The sequence below is a fragment of the Poecilia mexicana genome, unplaced genomic scaffold (assembly GCF_051168715.1).
Source record: "Poecilia mexicana isolate PSO_F unplaced genomic scaffold, ASM5116871v1 scaffold_23, whole genome shotgun sequence".
Classification (NCBI taxonomy): Eukaryota; Metazoa; Chordata; class Actinopteri; order Cyprinodontiformes; family Poeciliidae; genus Poecilia; species Poecilia mexicana.
This window is the reverse complement of record NW_028263392.1, coordinates 22,815,206-22,833,600: the sequence shown is the minus strand read 5'-3', so window position 1 is coordinate 22,833,600 and position 18,395 is coordinate 22,815,206. Positions and strand designations below refer to the sequence as shown.

Sequence of the window (18,395 nt, the reverse complement as noted above, 5' to 3'; positions counted from 1 at the left end):
TTTCTAACCAGTTGCAGCTCCTCAGCTCTGCTGGTTCTGGACGGCTTCTTATCCTCTGGACCAGTGACGTGCAGTGAGGTTCATTGCTGGTGAGGCTCTGACTATAGACACCATGCATGTTATTGGACGTACGGAAATTTCGCGCAGGCATAACGCTGGGGGGCAAAAAGACTAATATTTTACGTGTCATCCACAGAACAGAACATTCAATCTGTTGTTGTAGGACGTTTTAGCCTTAATGTTTTATTAAGAAATAATTGCTGTGGTAGATTAGCTACAGCTCTTGTGAGAAATTCTGTTCTCCTGTGAAATTCTGCCCCCTGTGTCGGGAGCGCGCATTGCAGCCAGAGAGGTGGATCCGGCGGATCTGACCGTTTTCACGGCGCTTCTGATCGATTTCTCGGTAAAAACTACTCATATAATCATGTCAATGTTGTAACTTTCAGTTTAATCGGCAGCTATCAAAAATAAAAATACATACATAAATAAACGAGGTCCTGTGTGGACCTGTCTGTCTGTTCTGTCTTTTTACGCTGTTTTGTGTTATTATAAACGCGAAGAGAATCGATCTTTATTTTTTTTCAGCTTTTGTCTCTTAAGCCTGACAAATAAAAGTCAGTCAACAAACACAGGTTTCCAACACGAAGTGTGCATTTATAATTTTTCATTTCTGATAAAGGAGGAGGGAAGCTGGCCGATAGCAGGGCACAAAAATAAAGACTTCCTGAAAAGATCAGAGTAAACTTTTTGGTCAATCCCGTTCTAATGTAAAATTAGAGATTGTGTCTTACTCTGCAGTTGTGGAGTCACAATGTCTGGGATCATGAGCGCCCCCTGCCATGAGGCCAGAGAACTGCCTGCCTCCCCTGGAGTCTGTTTTCTGCCGTTTCTGATCGATCCTCCTCACACAAAACACGATACACACACAGTTGGTGACAAAAAAACACTCTACATTATATACATAAGCTAAATTATGGAAAATCAGTCCATATATTAAATGTTTCTTAGCCATTTCATTGCCGGCGTACAGACAGGAGGAGCTGCTCTCATAGAATGGCAGCCAGTGCAGTGAGCCAGAGGTTGATCAGTCCAGGTGAGGCTCAGCTTCCTGCTGCCTCACCGGCTTCGCTTCTGAGCATTTGAATGGGAAAATGCGAAAATCCAGCGATTTTGAAGAAAAAAATAATCAGAATTGGTTAAGCTAAGTAAAAAATAAATACTTTATAGTACAAACCACAGGGCGAAAATAGCAATATCAATTGTTTTATTATTTTTCCCATGATGACAGGTGAGGCTCTGCCTCCTCTGACCCACGTCACTGCTCTGGGAGCAGCCAGAGAAAGAAAACTTGTAGAAATCCAGAGTGCTGCTCATCGAGATGTTTTTGTTTTGAGAGCGACTCGCGGATTGAAACTGCGGCGCCATGTTTTCCTGCAGCGTCGTCACGGTAACGGCCCATCAAGATGTCTCCTCAGAAACGTGCAGAGGTAAAAACAACAGTCAGCTCGGTGATGTGAGATGAAGAGCCCCTCTGGAGTCAGGTGCTGTGACCTTTGACCCGCTGCATGTCTCCGTCCTGCTGCTCTTCCTGTCTCTGGTCCCACATAAAGACGCGTCTGCTGCCGGGACGCAGAGGAGCCATGAAGACGAAGAAATGTTTCCATCTGTCTCTTCTGGTGATGTTGGTCTGCGTCGTTCCACCGACTCCTTCCACGCTCAGCTGTGAGTAAATATTTCATATGAATTTTTATTAATGCAGCAAGAGAAAGAAAACGTTCATCTTTATATATATATATATATATATATATATATATATATATATATATATATATATATAAAGGTTTGAGTCTCAATTTAAAAAGTTTAGTTAAGTTTCAAATATTAAATATTTAATCTAATTTCCTGCAGACTTTAATTAGCAGCCAAATTAAAATCCTAAAATGAAAAATGTGAAAAAAGAGAAGAAAATAATCCAGATTTAACAGCATAATATTCTGTTTTTTGATCATATTTAATTTTTTATAATAGATCAGCATCTTCCACTATTTTTTCTGTTTAGTGATTTAGCATTAGCTTCTGCTGATTGTTCTGTTGGTTTAACATGAGCAGAGCTGAGATTCTGGTTCTGCTAGTTATTGAAGCTAACCATCTGGTTAGCTTTGCCCACCACTGGCAATTGCTGCTGCTGATTTTAGATCAAACATTTATTCTTTGTTACTACCACGGCAGCCATTTTGAAAAATGAAACACAAGATCAAGAAAGTAAATCATTTTAATTTAAAATATGTAGGCTCTGCTCTGAGGTCTGAAGTTCTGTGTTTTTCATTTTCAGCCTCGTCCCTCAGAGACTTTCTGGTCTCGTCTCCTCAGGATGCTGACGGCGCCTCCAGCCAGCGGTACCCAGCCCAGACAACCACCGGGCCACACAGCCTGAAAATGAAACTGCTTTAACATCCAACTCCTGTCCGCAGACGGAGAGCAGCTCCTCTCTGCAGCCATGGCTTCAGGTTTCACTTCCAGCCTCAGACTCAGGAGATTTCCAGATCCGGGGAGATTTTCCACGCTGCCCTGCAGATCCTGAAAAACGCAGCAAAGCAGAAATACAACAGGAACTTCACAGCATCAGGTATGGCCGTAGTTCTAATCAGTTTGTTTCATTTCTAGCTGTGCTACCAAAATCACATAGAAACCATAAAGCCTGACATTTTATCGCTCGTTTGCTGAGCTGCAGTGACTTCATTTTCTTTTTTGCTCATGTCAGAGCTTTTGTCACAGGAAAACCTGGAGCTGCTTGCTGAGCTGTCTCAGTGTCCGACTGAAACGGATCCAGCCGTCTGTGAAGGAAGTCATCATGACAAATACCGCAGCCTTTCAGGAGTCTGCAACAACAGGTAGCACAACCGCACAAAAGGAGATTTTATTATTACAGCAAAGAGAAATAACAACTGAATGTGGAGTAAAACTCAGTAAAAGTGAAGCTTTCAGCTGTTCTTTTGAAATAAATTACCAGCTTCACATTTTAGGACAGACAAGCTAAAGGGTTTCACCAATGAAATCCAGCGTTTGATGCTAACCCCTCAAAAAACAACCAGAGTGATTGGAAACAAACACTAAACCACTAAACACCTAAAAAATATTGGGAGTTAACACTAAACTGCTAAAACATAACGCAATTAGCATAAGCTATTGCTAACTGGCTAACCACTTTAAAAACTTGTGAACATTAGCATTAGCCTGCTAACCATATAAAAAGTTAGCAGGTGCTAACCCTAAACTGCTAAGCACATAAAACATTAGTTAGTTTTATCAACACAACAACCAAAGTAGAAAATACTTGAGACATAAAGTTCATAAAGTCAAGAAACATTTTATTACAATAACTAGTCTAAAAGGCTCAAATATGGCAGCCATCTTGAAAAATGATCATCATCCTTTAATTGAAGTGGCTGATGGGAAATATGAAAGGGTTAGCATGCTAATGTTCTGTAGCTGACGGAGGTTTACGGTGATTAGCTGCTCTTACAGTTTTCCTGCGTTCTGTCAGGATGAATCGGGTTAAATGTCATTTAGATTGAAATATTTCCTGCCGAATCTGTCGGTTTGAAGCGGAGCAGCCGGTTTCTTCGTTCTGTCAGACAGAATCCTGACTGGGGCGCCGCCAACACGGCCTTGGTCCGATGGCTTCCAGCTGAATATGAGGATGGAGAGGAGGAACCCAGAGGCTGGGACCCCCAGCGGCTCCATCACGGATCCCAGCTTCCCCTGGTAACCTGAGTGAAGGTAGAGCCGGGCCAGGGTGGCGGTCCGGTTGGCTCCGCGGCCTGCTTCCGGCTGATAAGGCCCACAGAAACCGGCTGGATTATGAGCCAGACCGACAGGCAGGAAACGATTGGCTGAAATGAATACGAGCCGCTCAGATGAACGGTGGGGAGCGGTTCTCTTCCTCAGTCCAGACCGCCATCGGTTTGAGGACAAACTCAGTAAATAACTACCAGCTGCAGTCTGGTTACCGGATCTGAGCCGTTTTATCGAATCAGGAGGAGAAATGAGGATCCTGAGTGTTTCTCTAATTACAGCTTCACTTAAAGCTTTTATTTTACTCACCTTGTTGTGACAGTCTGAGACAGATCATCTGTGAAAACATCCATTTCCTCCCTGAGCAAAAACAACCAGTCAGAACCGGGAGGTGGGGCCTACCGCTGTCAATCATCCTCATGTACTTGCTGCTAAAGGTGCCAATAGCTAAGAAATAGCTCACAGGAAAACCGTTTATCTGCCGTCATGAGTGGTAATGCTAACTAGCTTTAGCATCCACAACAGGTTATGCTAGCTGCAGTACAGCAGAGAGCAAGAAGGATTGATTGACAGCACTAAGACACTCCTCCTTGCTCTGATTGGTTGTTTCTAGTTTGCATGACATGATGACGATTTCAACAAACATGTAAAAGAATAATTTTATAAAAGTTACTGCAGCTTTAAATGATCTGGTTTTAACCTCCAGGTATTCTCACCTGATTGGCCAGTCAGTGAGCCAATCAGCTCTCTGATTGGCTGTAATGACAGTCTGAGTGCTGATTGGCTGTGTGATGACGGCGTTGTGTGTGCAGCCGCGGCGTGTCAGCAGGGAGGTGGTGAGGACTTCCTGTAAGGACACAGACGCTGCGTACTCCCAGCTGCTGGCGGACTGGGGTCAGTACATCGACCACGATGTGACCCTGACGCCGCAGAGCCTCAGCGGAGCCGCTTCCTGGACGCAGCGGGACTGCCGCACATCGTGTGAAAACCTGCATCCCTGCTTCCCCATCCAGGTGAGTCTGCTCCAAACACCAAGAACTGAAATCCGTTCTGAGATCAGTGAGTTCGATATGTAATCTGATTACATTGTGGCGTGTGTCTGGCTCTCAGACCCAGGACTCCCTCTGCATGCCGTTCCAGCGCTCCACGCCGGCCTGCTGCTCCAGGGCCGGCTCCGGCATGCAGCGGCAGCAGCTGAACGCCGTCTCATCCTTCATCGACGCCTCTCTGGTGTACGGCCACACGCCGCAGCTGCAGAGCGACCTCCGCGACCTCTCCGGCCGCAGCGGGAAGCTGGCTGTAAACGGCCGCTTCCAGGACCGGCAGGGCAGACCTTACCTGCCCTTCGTAGCGGAGACGCCGTCGGCGTGCGGCGCGGCAGGGCGTGGCCGAGGGGTTGGGTGTTTCCGGGCCGGAGAGGCCCGGGTCAACGAGGGCCTGCCTCTGATCGTTCTGCATACGCTGTGGCTCCGGGAACACAACCGCCTCGCAGACACCCTGAAGCTCATCAACCAGCACTGGAGCCCTGAGGCCGTGTTCCAGGAGGCACGCAAGATCGTTGGCGCCCTGCACCAGGTGAGAGTCCGACTGCAGCTCACGCACCAACATCACCAGTCTGATGCCCCTAAATGAAAACCTGGGACTGATTTGTTTTTGTGTGTATTGATAAAACGAGGTCCGACTGTCTTGGTCTCTGAATGGAACCGCTAACTGAACCTTAGCTACGCTAAACCGAAAGCACTAACCATAAACTTCAGTCCCACTAACGCTAAAGGGCTACAACAACATGGTGCCTAGCAGAAGCTAATGTTAGAGCGCTAATGCTATGCACTTTGACCCCAGATGCTGTTTAACTTGGGATCAGGCGTTTGTCTGCAGGAAGTGCTTCTGATGCTGAAGCTGCTTCCTGTTTCAAGGTTTAGCTAAAGGAAGCTCTGCTGAACGAATCATTAGCTGAGATGAAGCTGCTGCCTTTAATTACACATGAAGAGTTCAAAGGTCAAACCATGTCAACAGTTCTTACAGCTTATTTAATGAACCAACTTTATTCTTATGATTCGTGATTAAGATGGTTTTTACTTTGAAGGATCCAGAACGTCTCAGCCTGATCCTGAAGCTCAAGAGATCCGAGTCCAACTCAAACAAACGCCAAATGTTTGGACTGTACAAGAACGACTGGACAGACATGAAGACTCAGAGGAAGTTAGACATAAAGTGATGAAACTGTTAGCAAGGAAACATTAGAAATAGAGACTCAAACATTCAACACTGGCTCTAAACCAGGAAGTGATCAGAAATGTGTCTGAAACTGTTCAGCATGATGTTTACATCCAAATGATCCAAAGTCATCAGGAAGTGAACGTTTGGCCGTTAATGGGAAGGAATTTATGACAAACGATGACGAAACATTTCTGTCTGATCTGCTGACGGACAACCACCAACTTATTGAACTCCTTCAGTTTTGGTCTCAGCTGAATCTGCAGCAGAGCGATGAAGAGGTGAGGAAGAGGAGGGCGAGGTTTGAGCCACTTCCTGTTCTGACCGTCAGCAGGAGGAAGTCGAGTTCATCGACGTTTCAGAGGCGATGAGTCTGTCAGGCAGGATGGAGCTCATTGTTGCAGTTTCTATGGCAATTTGTTCAATTAGTAAGATTTCCGTAAAGCGTCTTCAGCTGACCGAGCAGCAGAGAGGAGTGGGAAGCTTTGAGCTTTAACTAGGCCAAAATTATTACCAACAAATCTGAATCTAATCACAACTGAAACGGAAACAGAATTTAAAAACTGGATTTCTTTCTTTTAATAACTCAAATATGAAAAATACTTTTTTATTTTGGAACGACAACAAACCTGACTGCTTTTCCTCTGCCTGAAATATTGCATATAAATAAAAAAATCATAAATTTCAACATGATTTTTTGTGATTTTATTTCTTTTTATTATGTTTTGCTTCTTGAGAATTTTGGCCCAAAAAGTTTGACGCTGCTATTTTAAACTTCTAAGATTGGTTGTTGTTTTTTCTCCCATATTCATACGAGCCGATTTTCGATATTGTTACATGATTTTTGGTGGGAGCGGCTCTGAGGAACGTTACCGCCTGATTCTACTGTGAAGCTTTTGGAAAGGTGGGCCGGTTGATGTCGGATCGTAGCTCGTTCCTCCGGCCGGCTGATTCTAGTTAAAAACGTCCCAGTTTACTGCATAAGCAGACAAAAGCGCAGTGATGAAGCCGATGAATGTTTTATTCCTTCCTGTTGGACATTGTTGCTGCAGGAAGTGGTTCCCAGTTGTCCCGTTCTGCTGGGAACGCTGGTTTTCTGTGCCTCTGCTGTAACGTGTCAAACTGGAGAAACGGAGGTGAATCGTAAAATCAGCAGTGAGTTGTGGACAGGAAATGAAACATGAAAGAAAAGTGTTTGAGTTTTCTCCGGAGCGGGGGAATTATTTCTGCTTTTGTCAGACTTGGAAATGTTTTTGCATCTGAAGCAGGAAGTTGTTTCAAACATCCTGCTGGAGGGAAAACAGGAAACTCTTCCTCAACCTATTCCTGAATAAATGAATGAAACAGAATTGGATATAAATATTAATCCTCTCTAATACAGGCTCAAATGTATACATACACCCAGTAATATTTGCTTTTTGTTGCCAGAATAATTCATGTTTATTCATAATGTGTTCTGCTTTACATTTAGCTATGAATAACTAAAATTACTTAGGCAATTATTAATTAAACTAGTAATTTAGATCAAAATGACCAAGTGAGGGCGTCACTCTTATCCAGGAAACGGAATCCAGTCAGTTATTATTTCTAATATCTGCCTGATGAGGTTTGAAGCCGCAGATGAACAGCAACATGCATAAGCAATAAAAACAAACAGCTTGTTACATAATCAGTCAACCTGAGTTAATTAAATCTGTAAACGCGACCTGATTGGGTGGAAACTCGTCATGGTAACTGGATGTTTGATGCAGGTCACCTAGCATCTTTTCAAAGCAGCTATTTTTAAACACAGAATATTTCTTGAGTCATTTCAGTCTGAGCTGATGTGGTAGAGCGGCCAGCACCTCTAATTAGGAGCAAAACAGAAACTGCTTTACTAAATGTGGAAATGTGATCTGGCACAGCAGAAAGGTCACATTTCCTCTTCCACAATGAAACATTTGTGGTTTTTTATCAGACTGAGGAAGCCAGGCGAGTAGAGCAGCTTTATTTTCAGCAGACTGTCGGAGGGCGACCAGCACCGACACGAAGAGCAAACACTGAAAGGTCAGAAGCCCTAATGACAGACTGCTGTCAGCTTCTGGTGTTAAACTGGAACGCTGGGAATCTGCTGCACCAACAAGACCAGTTTAATGTTGGTGGAAGATCTTCAGAAACATCCTAAGACGGAGAACCTTCTGGCTTTAAAGCAAACGTTGATGAAACGCTGCGTCCTCATGTTGGCTTCCAATGTTTCAGGACAATCAGTCGACTTAAATACCCCAGAGAAGCGGCGAGGGGACAGTAAACCATCCAACCAGGATGCATCAGCAAGAAGGAACAGAGCTGGCTGGACTGCTGGAGGAAACTAAGATCTTTTGCATCAGATGCTGCAGATCGGCAGTCTGCAGACCGTCGTCTCTTCTGCCATCATCTGTTAGGGCCTCAAAAGGCTCAACAGTCTGATGAAGCCAGACGTCCTCTGGGTAAATCAGATCAGTGTTTCTCTGATCAGAATGTAAAGCCCTTGTTCAGAGGCCACCTGCAACAAAACCAACTGTGAAAAACGGTCAGAGGGAGCAGAAGAAACCCTGCAGCATTGTCTTCAGGCTACTGACCAGATTGACTAACAGAAAATATAAACTTCAGGATGGACAACACCTTCCCCACTAGAAGCATGCACATTCTGATTTATGTTAATGAAACTTGTTTAACCTTTCCTTGGTTATGGTTTCAGTCTTCCTCTTATGTCTTCATCGGTTACATGGCAGCTCCAAGACTCCTTCATCTCCACTAACTGGTTGCTGTTTCTTTGTCATTGTAGGTCAGTAGTCAGCTCTTGAGAACCGCAGTTTTCTCTCTTCAGACATCAACCTGAAAATTGTTTGGTGTTCTGTCTGAAGTGAGCAGTTACTCTTCAAGTCCTAAAACATTCATCCAGATAATTTCACTTCACAGAAGACTCATAAGGAAATTATTGTCTACAAAGATACTGTGCTTATTTTAAGCTGCTACAGTAAACAATACTGCTGCAGTGGCTGCGAGTTGGAAATAATTAACTGATGCAAAGTGTTTACATTTTTGAGAACAAATTAATTTTTATTTCCTCAAAAACCAAACAATGTTCTATAGGTTTTAGGTTGCATCATTCCCACCAGTCCTGTTCAGGGCGCTTCAATCCAACTCCAGTGCGTCTGTCTAGTCAAAGTCCAGTTCGGTTGGTGAGATGCGAACGCTAATAGACCTCTGGCCTCTGGTCCTCCAAACGTCGGTTTGGTTAAAGTGAACTCTGGTAGGTTTGAATGTGAACGCCAAGCGGACCAGAGACCGCTTCAAAAAATAGGAAGTGGACTACAGCGCAGGGCATTCTGGGTAAATCCAACCAAAGCTAACATGCTAGCCTAGCGCTAGCAGCAGAAATGGCTCCTGGTCTTTAGCCTAAAGAGAAATCCTCCAACCGCTAAAATCCTCCATCTTGTTTCCATCTGGTGAAGAAGGAAGTTGCTCTCAGCGTCTTCAGAGGTTTTTGGGTCATTTCCTTCAGTGGTTCTTGGTGCAGCGCCCCCACAGGCCAGGAGGGGAACAGGTTGGTTTGACTCAGAACCACAGCAGCTGGAGGTGGAGCAGATGTTCTGGTTCCAGTAGAACCGGGTCGACGGACCATCAGGAGGAAAACAGCCTTTCTTACACTACAGAGCTGAAGTTTCTTTTCTAAAGTTCCTAGGTCTTTCCCAATAATCTCATCCTACTAAGACCTTTGAGAGGTTCAGCTGCAAAAATCCAGAGGTGATTTTGGCAGCAGAATCTGAACAGATAAAAAATCTGAACAGATTAAAGCATCAAAGTTCTCATCAGACATTTTCAGGCTCAGCCAAAGCGAGTGATCTTCGTCCCCCACCTGTCTCTCGGCGTCAAACGGTCATCTGCTCTGATTGGCTTGGAGCAAATAAAACCTGCCTTAGTAAAAGATTTAGACACTTTGAAGTAGTTTCAGTCTTTCCCATGCCTCATCTTTCTTGTTTGACTTCCAGATAATAACGATGAGAGATTATATCCCTAAAGTAATTGGTGCGGAGTCGTTTGAACGGCACATCGGGCCCTATGGCGGGTACGATCCGACAGTGGACAGCTCGGCCTCCAACGTGTTCGCCACGGCGGCCTTCAGGTTCGGCCACGCCACCATTCCTCCGATCCTCAGCAGGCTGAACGAGAGCTTCCAGGAAGACCGGCGCTTCCCCCACCTGAGACTTCAGCAGGCACTCTTCAGTCCCTGGAGGATCGTTAAAGAAGGTCAGTGCGCCCCTTTAAGGCAGCCATGGAAACCTCCGGAGAACCACAGGAAGGAAGCGACGTAGTCGTATTTGGGTCAGCTGGAGTTTCAGGATACATTCCTGCAGTTAATTCACCAAATTAAAGCTGAAGATGCCCAATTTACCCACAACTCCTAGTTTTTCCTGATGGTTTCCATCAGCCTGTCGGTGTTGACCCAACCGAACATGAAGAAGAGAAGGTGCAGCCATTTTAGTTCTAAATATCCACCATGAAAGTGTTACGATGTCTTACAAAACACACGGATTTGTTTAGCAGTGAAACTGTAGATTTGTTTGTTACAAATCAGGCATTTAGCCTGTTAGCTTAGTTAACAATAGAGTTGTGTTCAACTCTATTATTAACACTTATCATCTTATCACCTTAGTGAAAATGGTTGAGTACAGACTAAAAACTACAAACCAGTTTTATTGCCTCCCTTCCTCCTTCATGAAGAGTTTTTTTGTTCGGTAATCTGAGGTTGCTTTTCAAACAAACTATCAGATTTCAAGGTAGCGATGACCTCAGAGAACACACCCAATATGTAAGCTAGAAATATAGAATAAAGGGATTTTCTGCCGTATGCTCTGAAACATTTTCTATAAGCATAGTATCGTAAATTTAAGAGCCCAACTGATTTTCTGAGATTAAAATCAACTTTTTGTGGCTCATTTAAAAATTTTTTCACTTTGAAATTCAAAGTATTTCTGAAACCTTGAGAAGCAGATGGGCACCAGCTGGGACATTTCACTGGTCTGCAGTCACTGAGGATCATTATCATCATGAAATTATGTCTTTTATGATAAAACTGGCCTCCACCTCCAAACTCCATTCACTGGATTCGCTTTATGAATGATTTTTGACACCACTGAGCGAAGACGAACCGTTTCTAAGCCGAAGCTGGTTTGCTTTTTAGTTTGGTTTTTCTTTTTCCAAAGCATCTGCTTCATTCATGTTCCTTTGAACGTTCTTTCGTACTAATTGAAAGCTGCAGAGCTCCTTGTGTATGTGTCCAGTGGCATTGAAACAACCTTGGTGTGTGTGTGTTTGTTTGTAATACCTTGTGGGGACCATTTTCCTGACACATACTACGTTGTGGGGACCCACTGCTCCTTGGAAACGCTGGAAGTCAATGGAAAGTCCCCACAAAGATGGCTACACAAACATGTGTGTTCATAGTTGTTTTGTTACAATGGAGGGTCCAAACAAAGGGAGCCCACCAACCCAGAGGGCCCCTTTGTGTTTGCGGTCCAAAATCCTGGACCCCGCATGGGAAGCCAGTCTAAAGCAGATTGGGACGCTCTCCTGACATCCTGCATGCTTTTTTTCCACTTAGCCCACTTGGTACCAATGATTGGGAAAGTGTGTGCGAACTGTGTGTGCTCAGTACTGACCCCTTGTCTGTGGGAGGTGGTACTGCATGCATAGACAGCACAGGAGTGTTTCATTTAACCAACCAGGGCTCCTTGTGGTCCAAGTTATTTCCTGAAGTTTCAGGAAGTGATTTTTGTATAATACCTGTTGTAAAACATTATAACATCACTAGGTAGGCTTATTTGATTTACATTTTACTTGAATAGTTTGGTCCGTGTGTGTGCAGGTGGCATCGAGCCGACCTTGCGGGGCATGGTTGCCACGGCGGCGGCGGTGGCAGCTCCGGACTCCCTCCTGGTGGAGGAGGTAACGGAGTCACTGCTGGTTCTGGACTCCCAGCAGAACCTGGATCTGGCTGCCCTGAACCTGCAGAGGGGGCGGGACCACGGACTGCCGGGTCAGGATCTCATCACAAAATATCACTTTGGCTCATCTTGAGCAGAACCGGTCAATAAAAATCTGGTTTCTAGGAATGGACCAAATTATATTAAAGGGGCAGTGTTATGTGTTTGCCATTTTATAGACAGTCAAGTAACTGTGTTACCTTCAAAAAAGTGCCACCTTATAAAAATGTTGTTTTTATCAGATATGACCTAAAAGTGGGCCTGCACGGTGGTGCAGTAGGTAGAACTGTTGCCTTGCAGCAAGAAGGTTGTTCGATTCCCAGCCTGGGGTCTTTCTGCATGGAGTCTGCATGTTCTCCCTGTGCATGGTGGGCTCTCTCTGGGTTCTCCGGCTTCCTCCCACAGTTAATTGGTCTCTCCAAATTCTCTCTAGGTGTGAGTGTGTGTATGGTCTGTTTCTGTGTTGCCCTGCGACAGACTGGCCACCTGTCCAGGTGACCCAGCCTCTTGGCTGGAACGATAGCTGGAGAGACAGCAGCACCTCCTGACCCCATTAAGGGACAAGGGTGTTAGAAAATGGATGGATGACCTAAAAGAAACTTTACTTTCTGGTTTAACCTAGAAATTGTTCCTCTGTCACTTTAAAAACTCTTGCTGTTTCTGAGGCTCCGCCTCCAGGAAGTCATCCAAACATGGCTCCTCTATTAACCCTTTAACGATTTTACAGCGTTGCTCTGAGCAGCAGCTCCAAAATGAGCTCAGATGTTTGCTAATTGCTGTCTGCTAGTCTGAAGGAGCTGAGTGAGGGGAGGAAGGCGCCTCGAAGGCGGGGCTAGGTTCACCCAGGTGTTTTGTACAGCTGAATGGTTGCCATAGAGACTAAAGGATTTCTTAAACATGCAGGAATCAGAGCAACACTGCTGGACTGTTTCTGATGCCCAGCCAGCATGCCTAGGTGGGACCCATGTGGGGGAAAGGAGGGCTGATATATGGGTCCCATATGGGTTTGTCCGCGGGTTCCACGATGGCTCCACATGGGTTTGCCCGTGTAGGGCCACAGCCCACATGGGTTTGTCCATGTGGGGCCACAGCCCACATGGACAAACCCATGTGGGCCACCACCATGTAGGGCCCATGTGGGCTCTGGCCCTGCATGGGCAAACCCATATGGGACCCATATAGTCTGCCCTCCTTTTCCCCACATGGGGCCCACCTAGGCATGCTGGCAGGGTGATGGAATAGCATAATATGATAATTTTACATAAAACTGTCCCTTTAATAATCACAGTGATGTGAAAAAATAGATTTTATGATGCATTTTGTACATATTTAGACATATAGATGGATTAATAAACAAACCTGCTGCAGTTGAGGTTTATCCTGTTTGGACCTCAGATGTTCAGTTTGTTGCCTCAACAACCAGAACCCGTACAGAACCATTCATGAACAAAAACATGACTGAACTTTGTGCTTCTATAAGCAGCTGCTGATGAAATCCACTCAGTTCCTGGATACTTTAATCACCAATTCATAATAAATCTTAATATTTTCTGTTGCTTCATGTGAGGTTTAGTGAAGAATCCAGAGTTTTCTTTCTTCTGCCACCTTGAAACTGAGTCACTGGATTTATTTTCTGTCCCGCTGCAGTTAGCTGCTCAGTCAGCTCCTCCCTCAGGATATTGTTGCTCTTTAAGAGATTAACAGACATGTTTTATTGTCAGGACACATTAACTCTGGGATCAGATCCAAGAAAAGTGATGCAGCCTTCATGTTCCAGATTCCCTCCACAGGAAAAAATCCTTTCAGGGTCTGGAGTAGAAAACTGAGCTTAAATCTTTGGTTTTACATCCTTAAAAAAACCTGTTCTTAGTTTCCACCAGTCCTCCATCTGAGCTGTTCCTGCTTGGTGTTGTAGAAATAAAAGCATCTTTGTTGTTGTTAAGGGAGCCGATGGGATGGCAACACTTCCTCCAGTCTGTGAAAATCTGCCTGCAGCTCCAGGGAGAAACGTGTGAAAGTCGCTGAGGCTGGAAGAAACCTCTGCTGCTCCAGGAGAATCAAACCTGAAACTACAGACGCTGCAGCTGTTTTTAGAAGAAGCTGCCTGTTTGTCGCTCTGGATGCTTCTGGAGGACATTTTGAATCATTTCCATGCCGCTCACCGCTGCAGGAAAACACTGAATTTCAACCCACAAAGCAGTTCTCTGAATCAAATCGTGTTTTTCTGCTTTCTCTGCAGTCTCAGAACAAAGAGTCGACTTCCTGCCGTTCTTTAGCTGTGAAACGTAAAACTCAGCATGACGCTGCCACCAAACCGTCAGGGAGTTTATTTCCTCTGAATCTAATTAGTTTTTCATCGCTGCCAAGTTGTAATTTGGGTTGTTTAAAATACTCCGTTAGCACAACACAGAAATGTTTTCATAAGGTAACATTTCCAACTTTATTACCAAAATCCAACATTGGGAATAAAAATGACTTGGGTTTCATTTTCAACTTCTTTTTGGAGAAAATGACAAATGTTAAAACAACTTTATTACCATCGTACATTTTCAGCAACAAGGAGAATCAAAGAGTTTTACACGATTAGAAGAAAATGAAACAAACGAGCAGAAAAAACTGCAACAATGTGGAAAAAATGTCTGATAATCAGAATAAACTTTATGATGTTACTGTTATTATGAATCTGTTCCAGCAGTTTTTCAGTTTTCTGGAAGTGTGTTCCAGATCTGTGGTGCATACAAGCTGAATGCTGCTTCTCCATGTTTGGTTCTGGTTCTGCTCTGCATCGGAACCAGAACCAGCGTAAACACAGGTACATACAGCTGCTAGTCGTCTGCATAAGTTGGATAAATAACGTAACGATCTCATCTGTTCAGAGCAGGCAGGCACAGGGTGAAAGTGGGCCAAGAACAGCTGGGATCGTTTCTCGGTCTGAGCCTTTGCTAAACTCCACTAACTTAAGAAAAACGCATTTCAAAAGAAAAGCAGACGGATCACTTGATGCTGTGATGACCTTTCAGGATACAACGACTGGAGGGGTTTCTGTGGACTGAAGCGCATCGCGACGTTGGACGACCTGGCAGAAGTCGTGAGAGATCGCAGAGTCGCTGAGAAGATTCTTCATTTATACCAACATCCCGACAACATCGACGTTTGGCTGGGAGGACTGGTGGAAAACTTCCTGCCCGGCTCCAGAACCGGCCCGCTGTTCGCCTGCCTGATCGGAAAGCAAATGAAGCTTCTGCGAGACGGAGATCGGTACGGAAACGTTTCTGCTTCATGTAAAAGCCGAAGCTGCTCATGTGTTCGGGTTTTTGCTCCAGGTTTTGGTGGGAAGCGGACGGCATGTTCACCCAGCAGCAGCGGGAGCAGCTGTGGAAAACTTCTCTGTCTCGGATCATTTGTGAGAACTCGGACATCCAGGAGATTCCTGCGGATCCCTTCAGGCTGGCTCGCTACCCGGACGGCTTCCTTCCCTGCAGCGCCGTCCCAGCCCTGAGCCTGGAGGCCTGGAGAGACGAGCCGAGTCTCGGTGAGTTCACCGACAGGAGCCACTCACTTCAGACGTTCAACATGCCGACGACACAAACTGCTGCTGTTTCAGGCCTGCGACTGTGTGGCTCTCCACGGCCTGTAGACAACGGAGATTTCCTGTTTTCCTCCAGATCTGGAAAGCTGACGGCTCTGTACGCCTGTTTCCATGGTTTCCAGCTAGAGGGCGCCGCTGAGGCGGTGTGTGAAGGAGGCGTGTGGAGCGCTGACCCACCTTGCTGCTCAGGTAGAACATCGGCGGTTTGGTGGAGGAGACTGAAGCTTACTGCCACCTGCTGGTCATTCTGATGCGTTACAGTCTAGACTCGTCCTGTTGTCCCCTGAGGAGCCAGACGTGCTGATGGGTTAAAGTGCTTTTCATCAATACTTTCTGAACGTTCTCACACATTTCTTTTCACTTTCAGGGAACGTTGTTTGGTTGCTCGGCCTCTTAGCCTTTGACCTTTCACCCATAGATGTGCAGCGGTCTAGTCAAATCATTCTCTGAGAACAGATGCATTTCATGTCTGGAAATGTTTGTTTTGGATGTGGTTACCATGGAAACGGAAAAGCAGGATGTTTTTTTCCTGGTTGTCAGGAGAACAAAAGAAAATGAAAAGAAACTTAGTTTTATTGTTTATTTGTATTGTTTACTTTAGTTTTTCTGTTTCCTCAGAAACGCGGCTCGTCGCTCGCGATGCTGCAGATCCACAGACGTTTCTGGACTCGAACCAAACCAATAAAACCTGATTATCTTGAAGTTTTCTGCATCTGCGAGATTCTTCTCAGATTTTATCATTTGGTTTAATTTCTCTAATAAATAATCTTGGCATCTTTGTGCTGGTTTATTAATATTTCTGATATTTTCAGGCCGGTTCAGATTCTGCTGGTTCTTCAGACCGACAGTGAAACAGGTCAGCATTATGCTGCGGGATGGATGAAGGAACGGGAAATGTTTTTTTTAAAGGTTTTGTTGGCTCTAGTGGCCTTTATTTGAAGGTAGTTCGACAGGAAAGAGGGAAGACATGCAGCGAATGTCACCAGGCCGGGAATCGAACCTGTGACCACCGGCATGAGGACTAAGGCTTCGATACATGGGTGGTGCTTTTCCCTGTGCCACCACAGGACCCCCCGGAATGGGAAATGTTGGGATTAATAATCTGTTCTTATGATGTCTTAGTTCCAGCAGAACTTCTGTGGCGGGTCGGACCGGTTCTGCTGGAGGTCCGACTGAAGAATAATTTTTACACTAAACAACCTTCAGGTTTTAGAAATGTTAGTTTTTTTCAGGTTAAACTAAAATATCAGAATATCATGTAGAAGTGAATTTTTTTTGATTCTTGGTGTTTGTAGGTTTTTGTCAAAAAGTCACATTTAAGAAACGAATAGTGACATCCAAAGTGTGGCAGCTTCCCATGCTGCGCTGGAGCTGCAGGTTCTGGACGCCTGTGGTTGTGTGGAAGGAAAAACTCTGGAATGAAGAGAGAAATGTTCTAGCAGCAGGTTTGGTTGATCAGATCAGATTCACTTTGAGCCGTTTCATCGGATCAGAACTAAAACTGCTTCAATTTCAGAGGCGCCAAAATGTTGGTCAAGCATTTTCCTTCTCTGGTTGCTCAGCGCGCGCACACACACACACACACACACACACATGTTTAGACGTTATGCTAATTTAAAATCTGACGGTTTGTTTTTAACACATTGTCAATCTGTCAGGTTCTGCTTTGTTGCAGAGTTTGCTTATGCCTTGGGCCGGCCCGCAGTGCTGCTAGTGGAAGATGACTTGTTAAATATTTGCACCAGTTTTTTGATTAACATTTTGAAATGTTGAACATTTTCAACCATCTTTGCAAATAAAATTGGGGATATTTCCAAGGAAATGCAGGAATGAAGCAGTTTGAAAAACGCCTTCTGCTGTTGAAGCATTCGCTAAATTATGACAATAAAATGTTGGCATTTTAATGGACATTTCATGCAACTTTTAGAGCAACTTTGCATTAAATGTCATAATTTAGCGAATGACACTTCATGACAGACCAAACCTGACGGTGTTCATAAGACCCACATGAACATGAAGGAGTCTATGAATGTCGGAGTGTAGCTGATCCCCAGCATTTGATTTAATCTGCGCGGTCGGCGGGTCATTTTCAAGGTTTATTTTTCTTTGATGTGGATCATCAGTCACCATGAAAACTAAACAGATACAAATATTAGAATATAAACAGAAACTTACAACACCAACAAAATAAAACGTACCTCGCTGCTTTCACCGGGGAACACCAAGTGTTAACGGTGCCAAGCACATTTCTGACAGTTTGTTCAAGTCATTCATTGGTACAATGATTTGCCAGCTTTTATAGGGCCTGCCCTCATTTAGCTACGGCAGCCCGTGAGGTACATAAAAAAAACTTTACAAAGTGCAAATACAATTAAAACAAAATACAAACCACCAACAGTGCTAATCAAAACAGACAAATAATTAAACAATCTGCAACATCCTTTAAATAATTTACAATAAATAGTCTACAAATTTGAATAATTTAGGCAACTTAATTTAAATGGTTCATTATCCATTACACTGAGGAAGGATCTGTGATAATGCCCCGTAGTGCACTCTGGATCCGACCTTCATAAGGCTGCTGGAGGTCAGGTGAAGGTCGGGCTGAGTGAGGAAGTGATTGTCTCTATTTGTGTTTTCAATAGAAACCAGAAGCTTGACCTTTGACCTCAGCAGACGTTTCAGTTTCATGTGTCTCTGAGCGGATCCAGTTTCTGTAAAGGTTTCTGGTTCTCCAGGTCAGATCTGCTGCTTTCATTAAAGCAGAAAAAAATGATCAATTCTGAGAA

General features: G+C 44.5%; 1 protein-coding gene across 3 annotated transcripts; it reads left to right on the top strand.

Annotated features, from left to right (window-relative positions):
• Positions 1-1,550: 1,550 nt before the first annotated feature.
• tpo (thyroid peroxidase) lies at positions 1,551-16,384 on the top strand. 3 transcript variants are annotated; one of them, XR_015762121.1, is made up of 13 exons: positions 1,551-1,722; positions 2,333-2,396; positions 2,472-2,626; positions 2,762-2,891; positions 3,636-3,765; positions 4,608-4,808; positions 4,906-5,370; positions 10,023-10,281; positions 11,900-12,070; positions 15,038-15,275; positions 15,341-15,549; positions 15,683-15,795; positions 16,225-16,384. XR_015762121.1 is itself a non-coding variant. In XM_014997337.2 (13 exons), exons 1-13 carry the CDS (start codon positions 1,566-1,568, stop codon positions 16,296-16,298), a joined length of 2,427 nt encoding a protein of 808 aa, XP_014852823.2. In that variant the 5' UTR covers positions 1,551-1,565; the 3' UTR covers positions 16,299-16,384. The 3 variants fall into 3 exon arrangements, 2 of the variants coding, with proteins under 2 accessions (XP_014852823.2, XP_014852825.2); XM_014997337.2 differs by having other exon boundaries at positions 15,622-15,795; XM_014997339.2 differs by lacking the exon at positions 11,900-12,070 and having other exon boundaries at positions 15,622-15,795.
• The last annotated feature ends 2,011 nt before the right edge of the window (positions 16,385-18,395 follow it).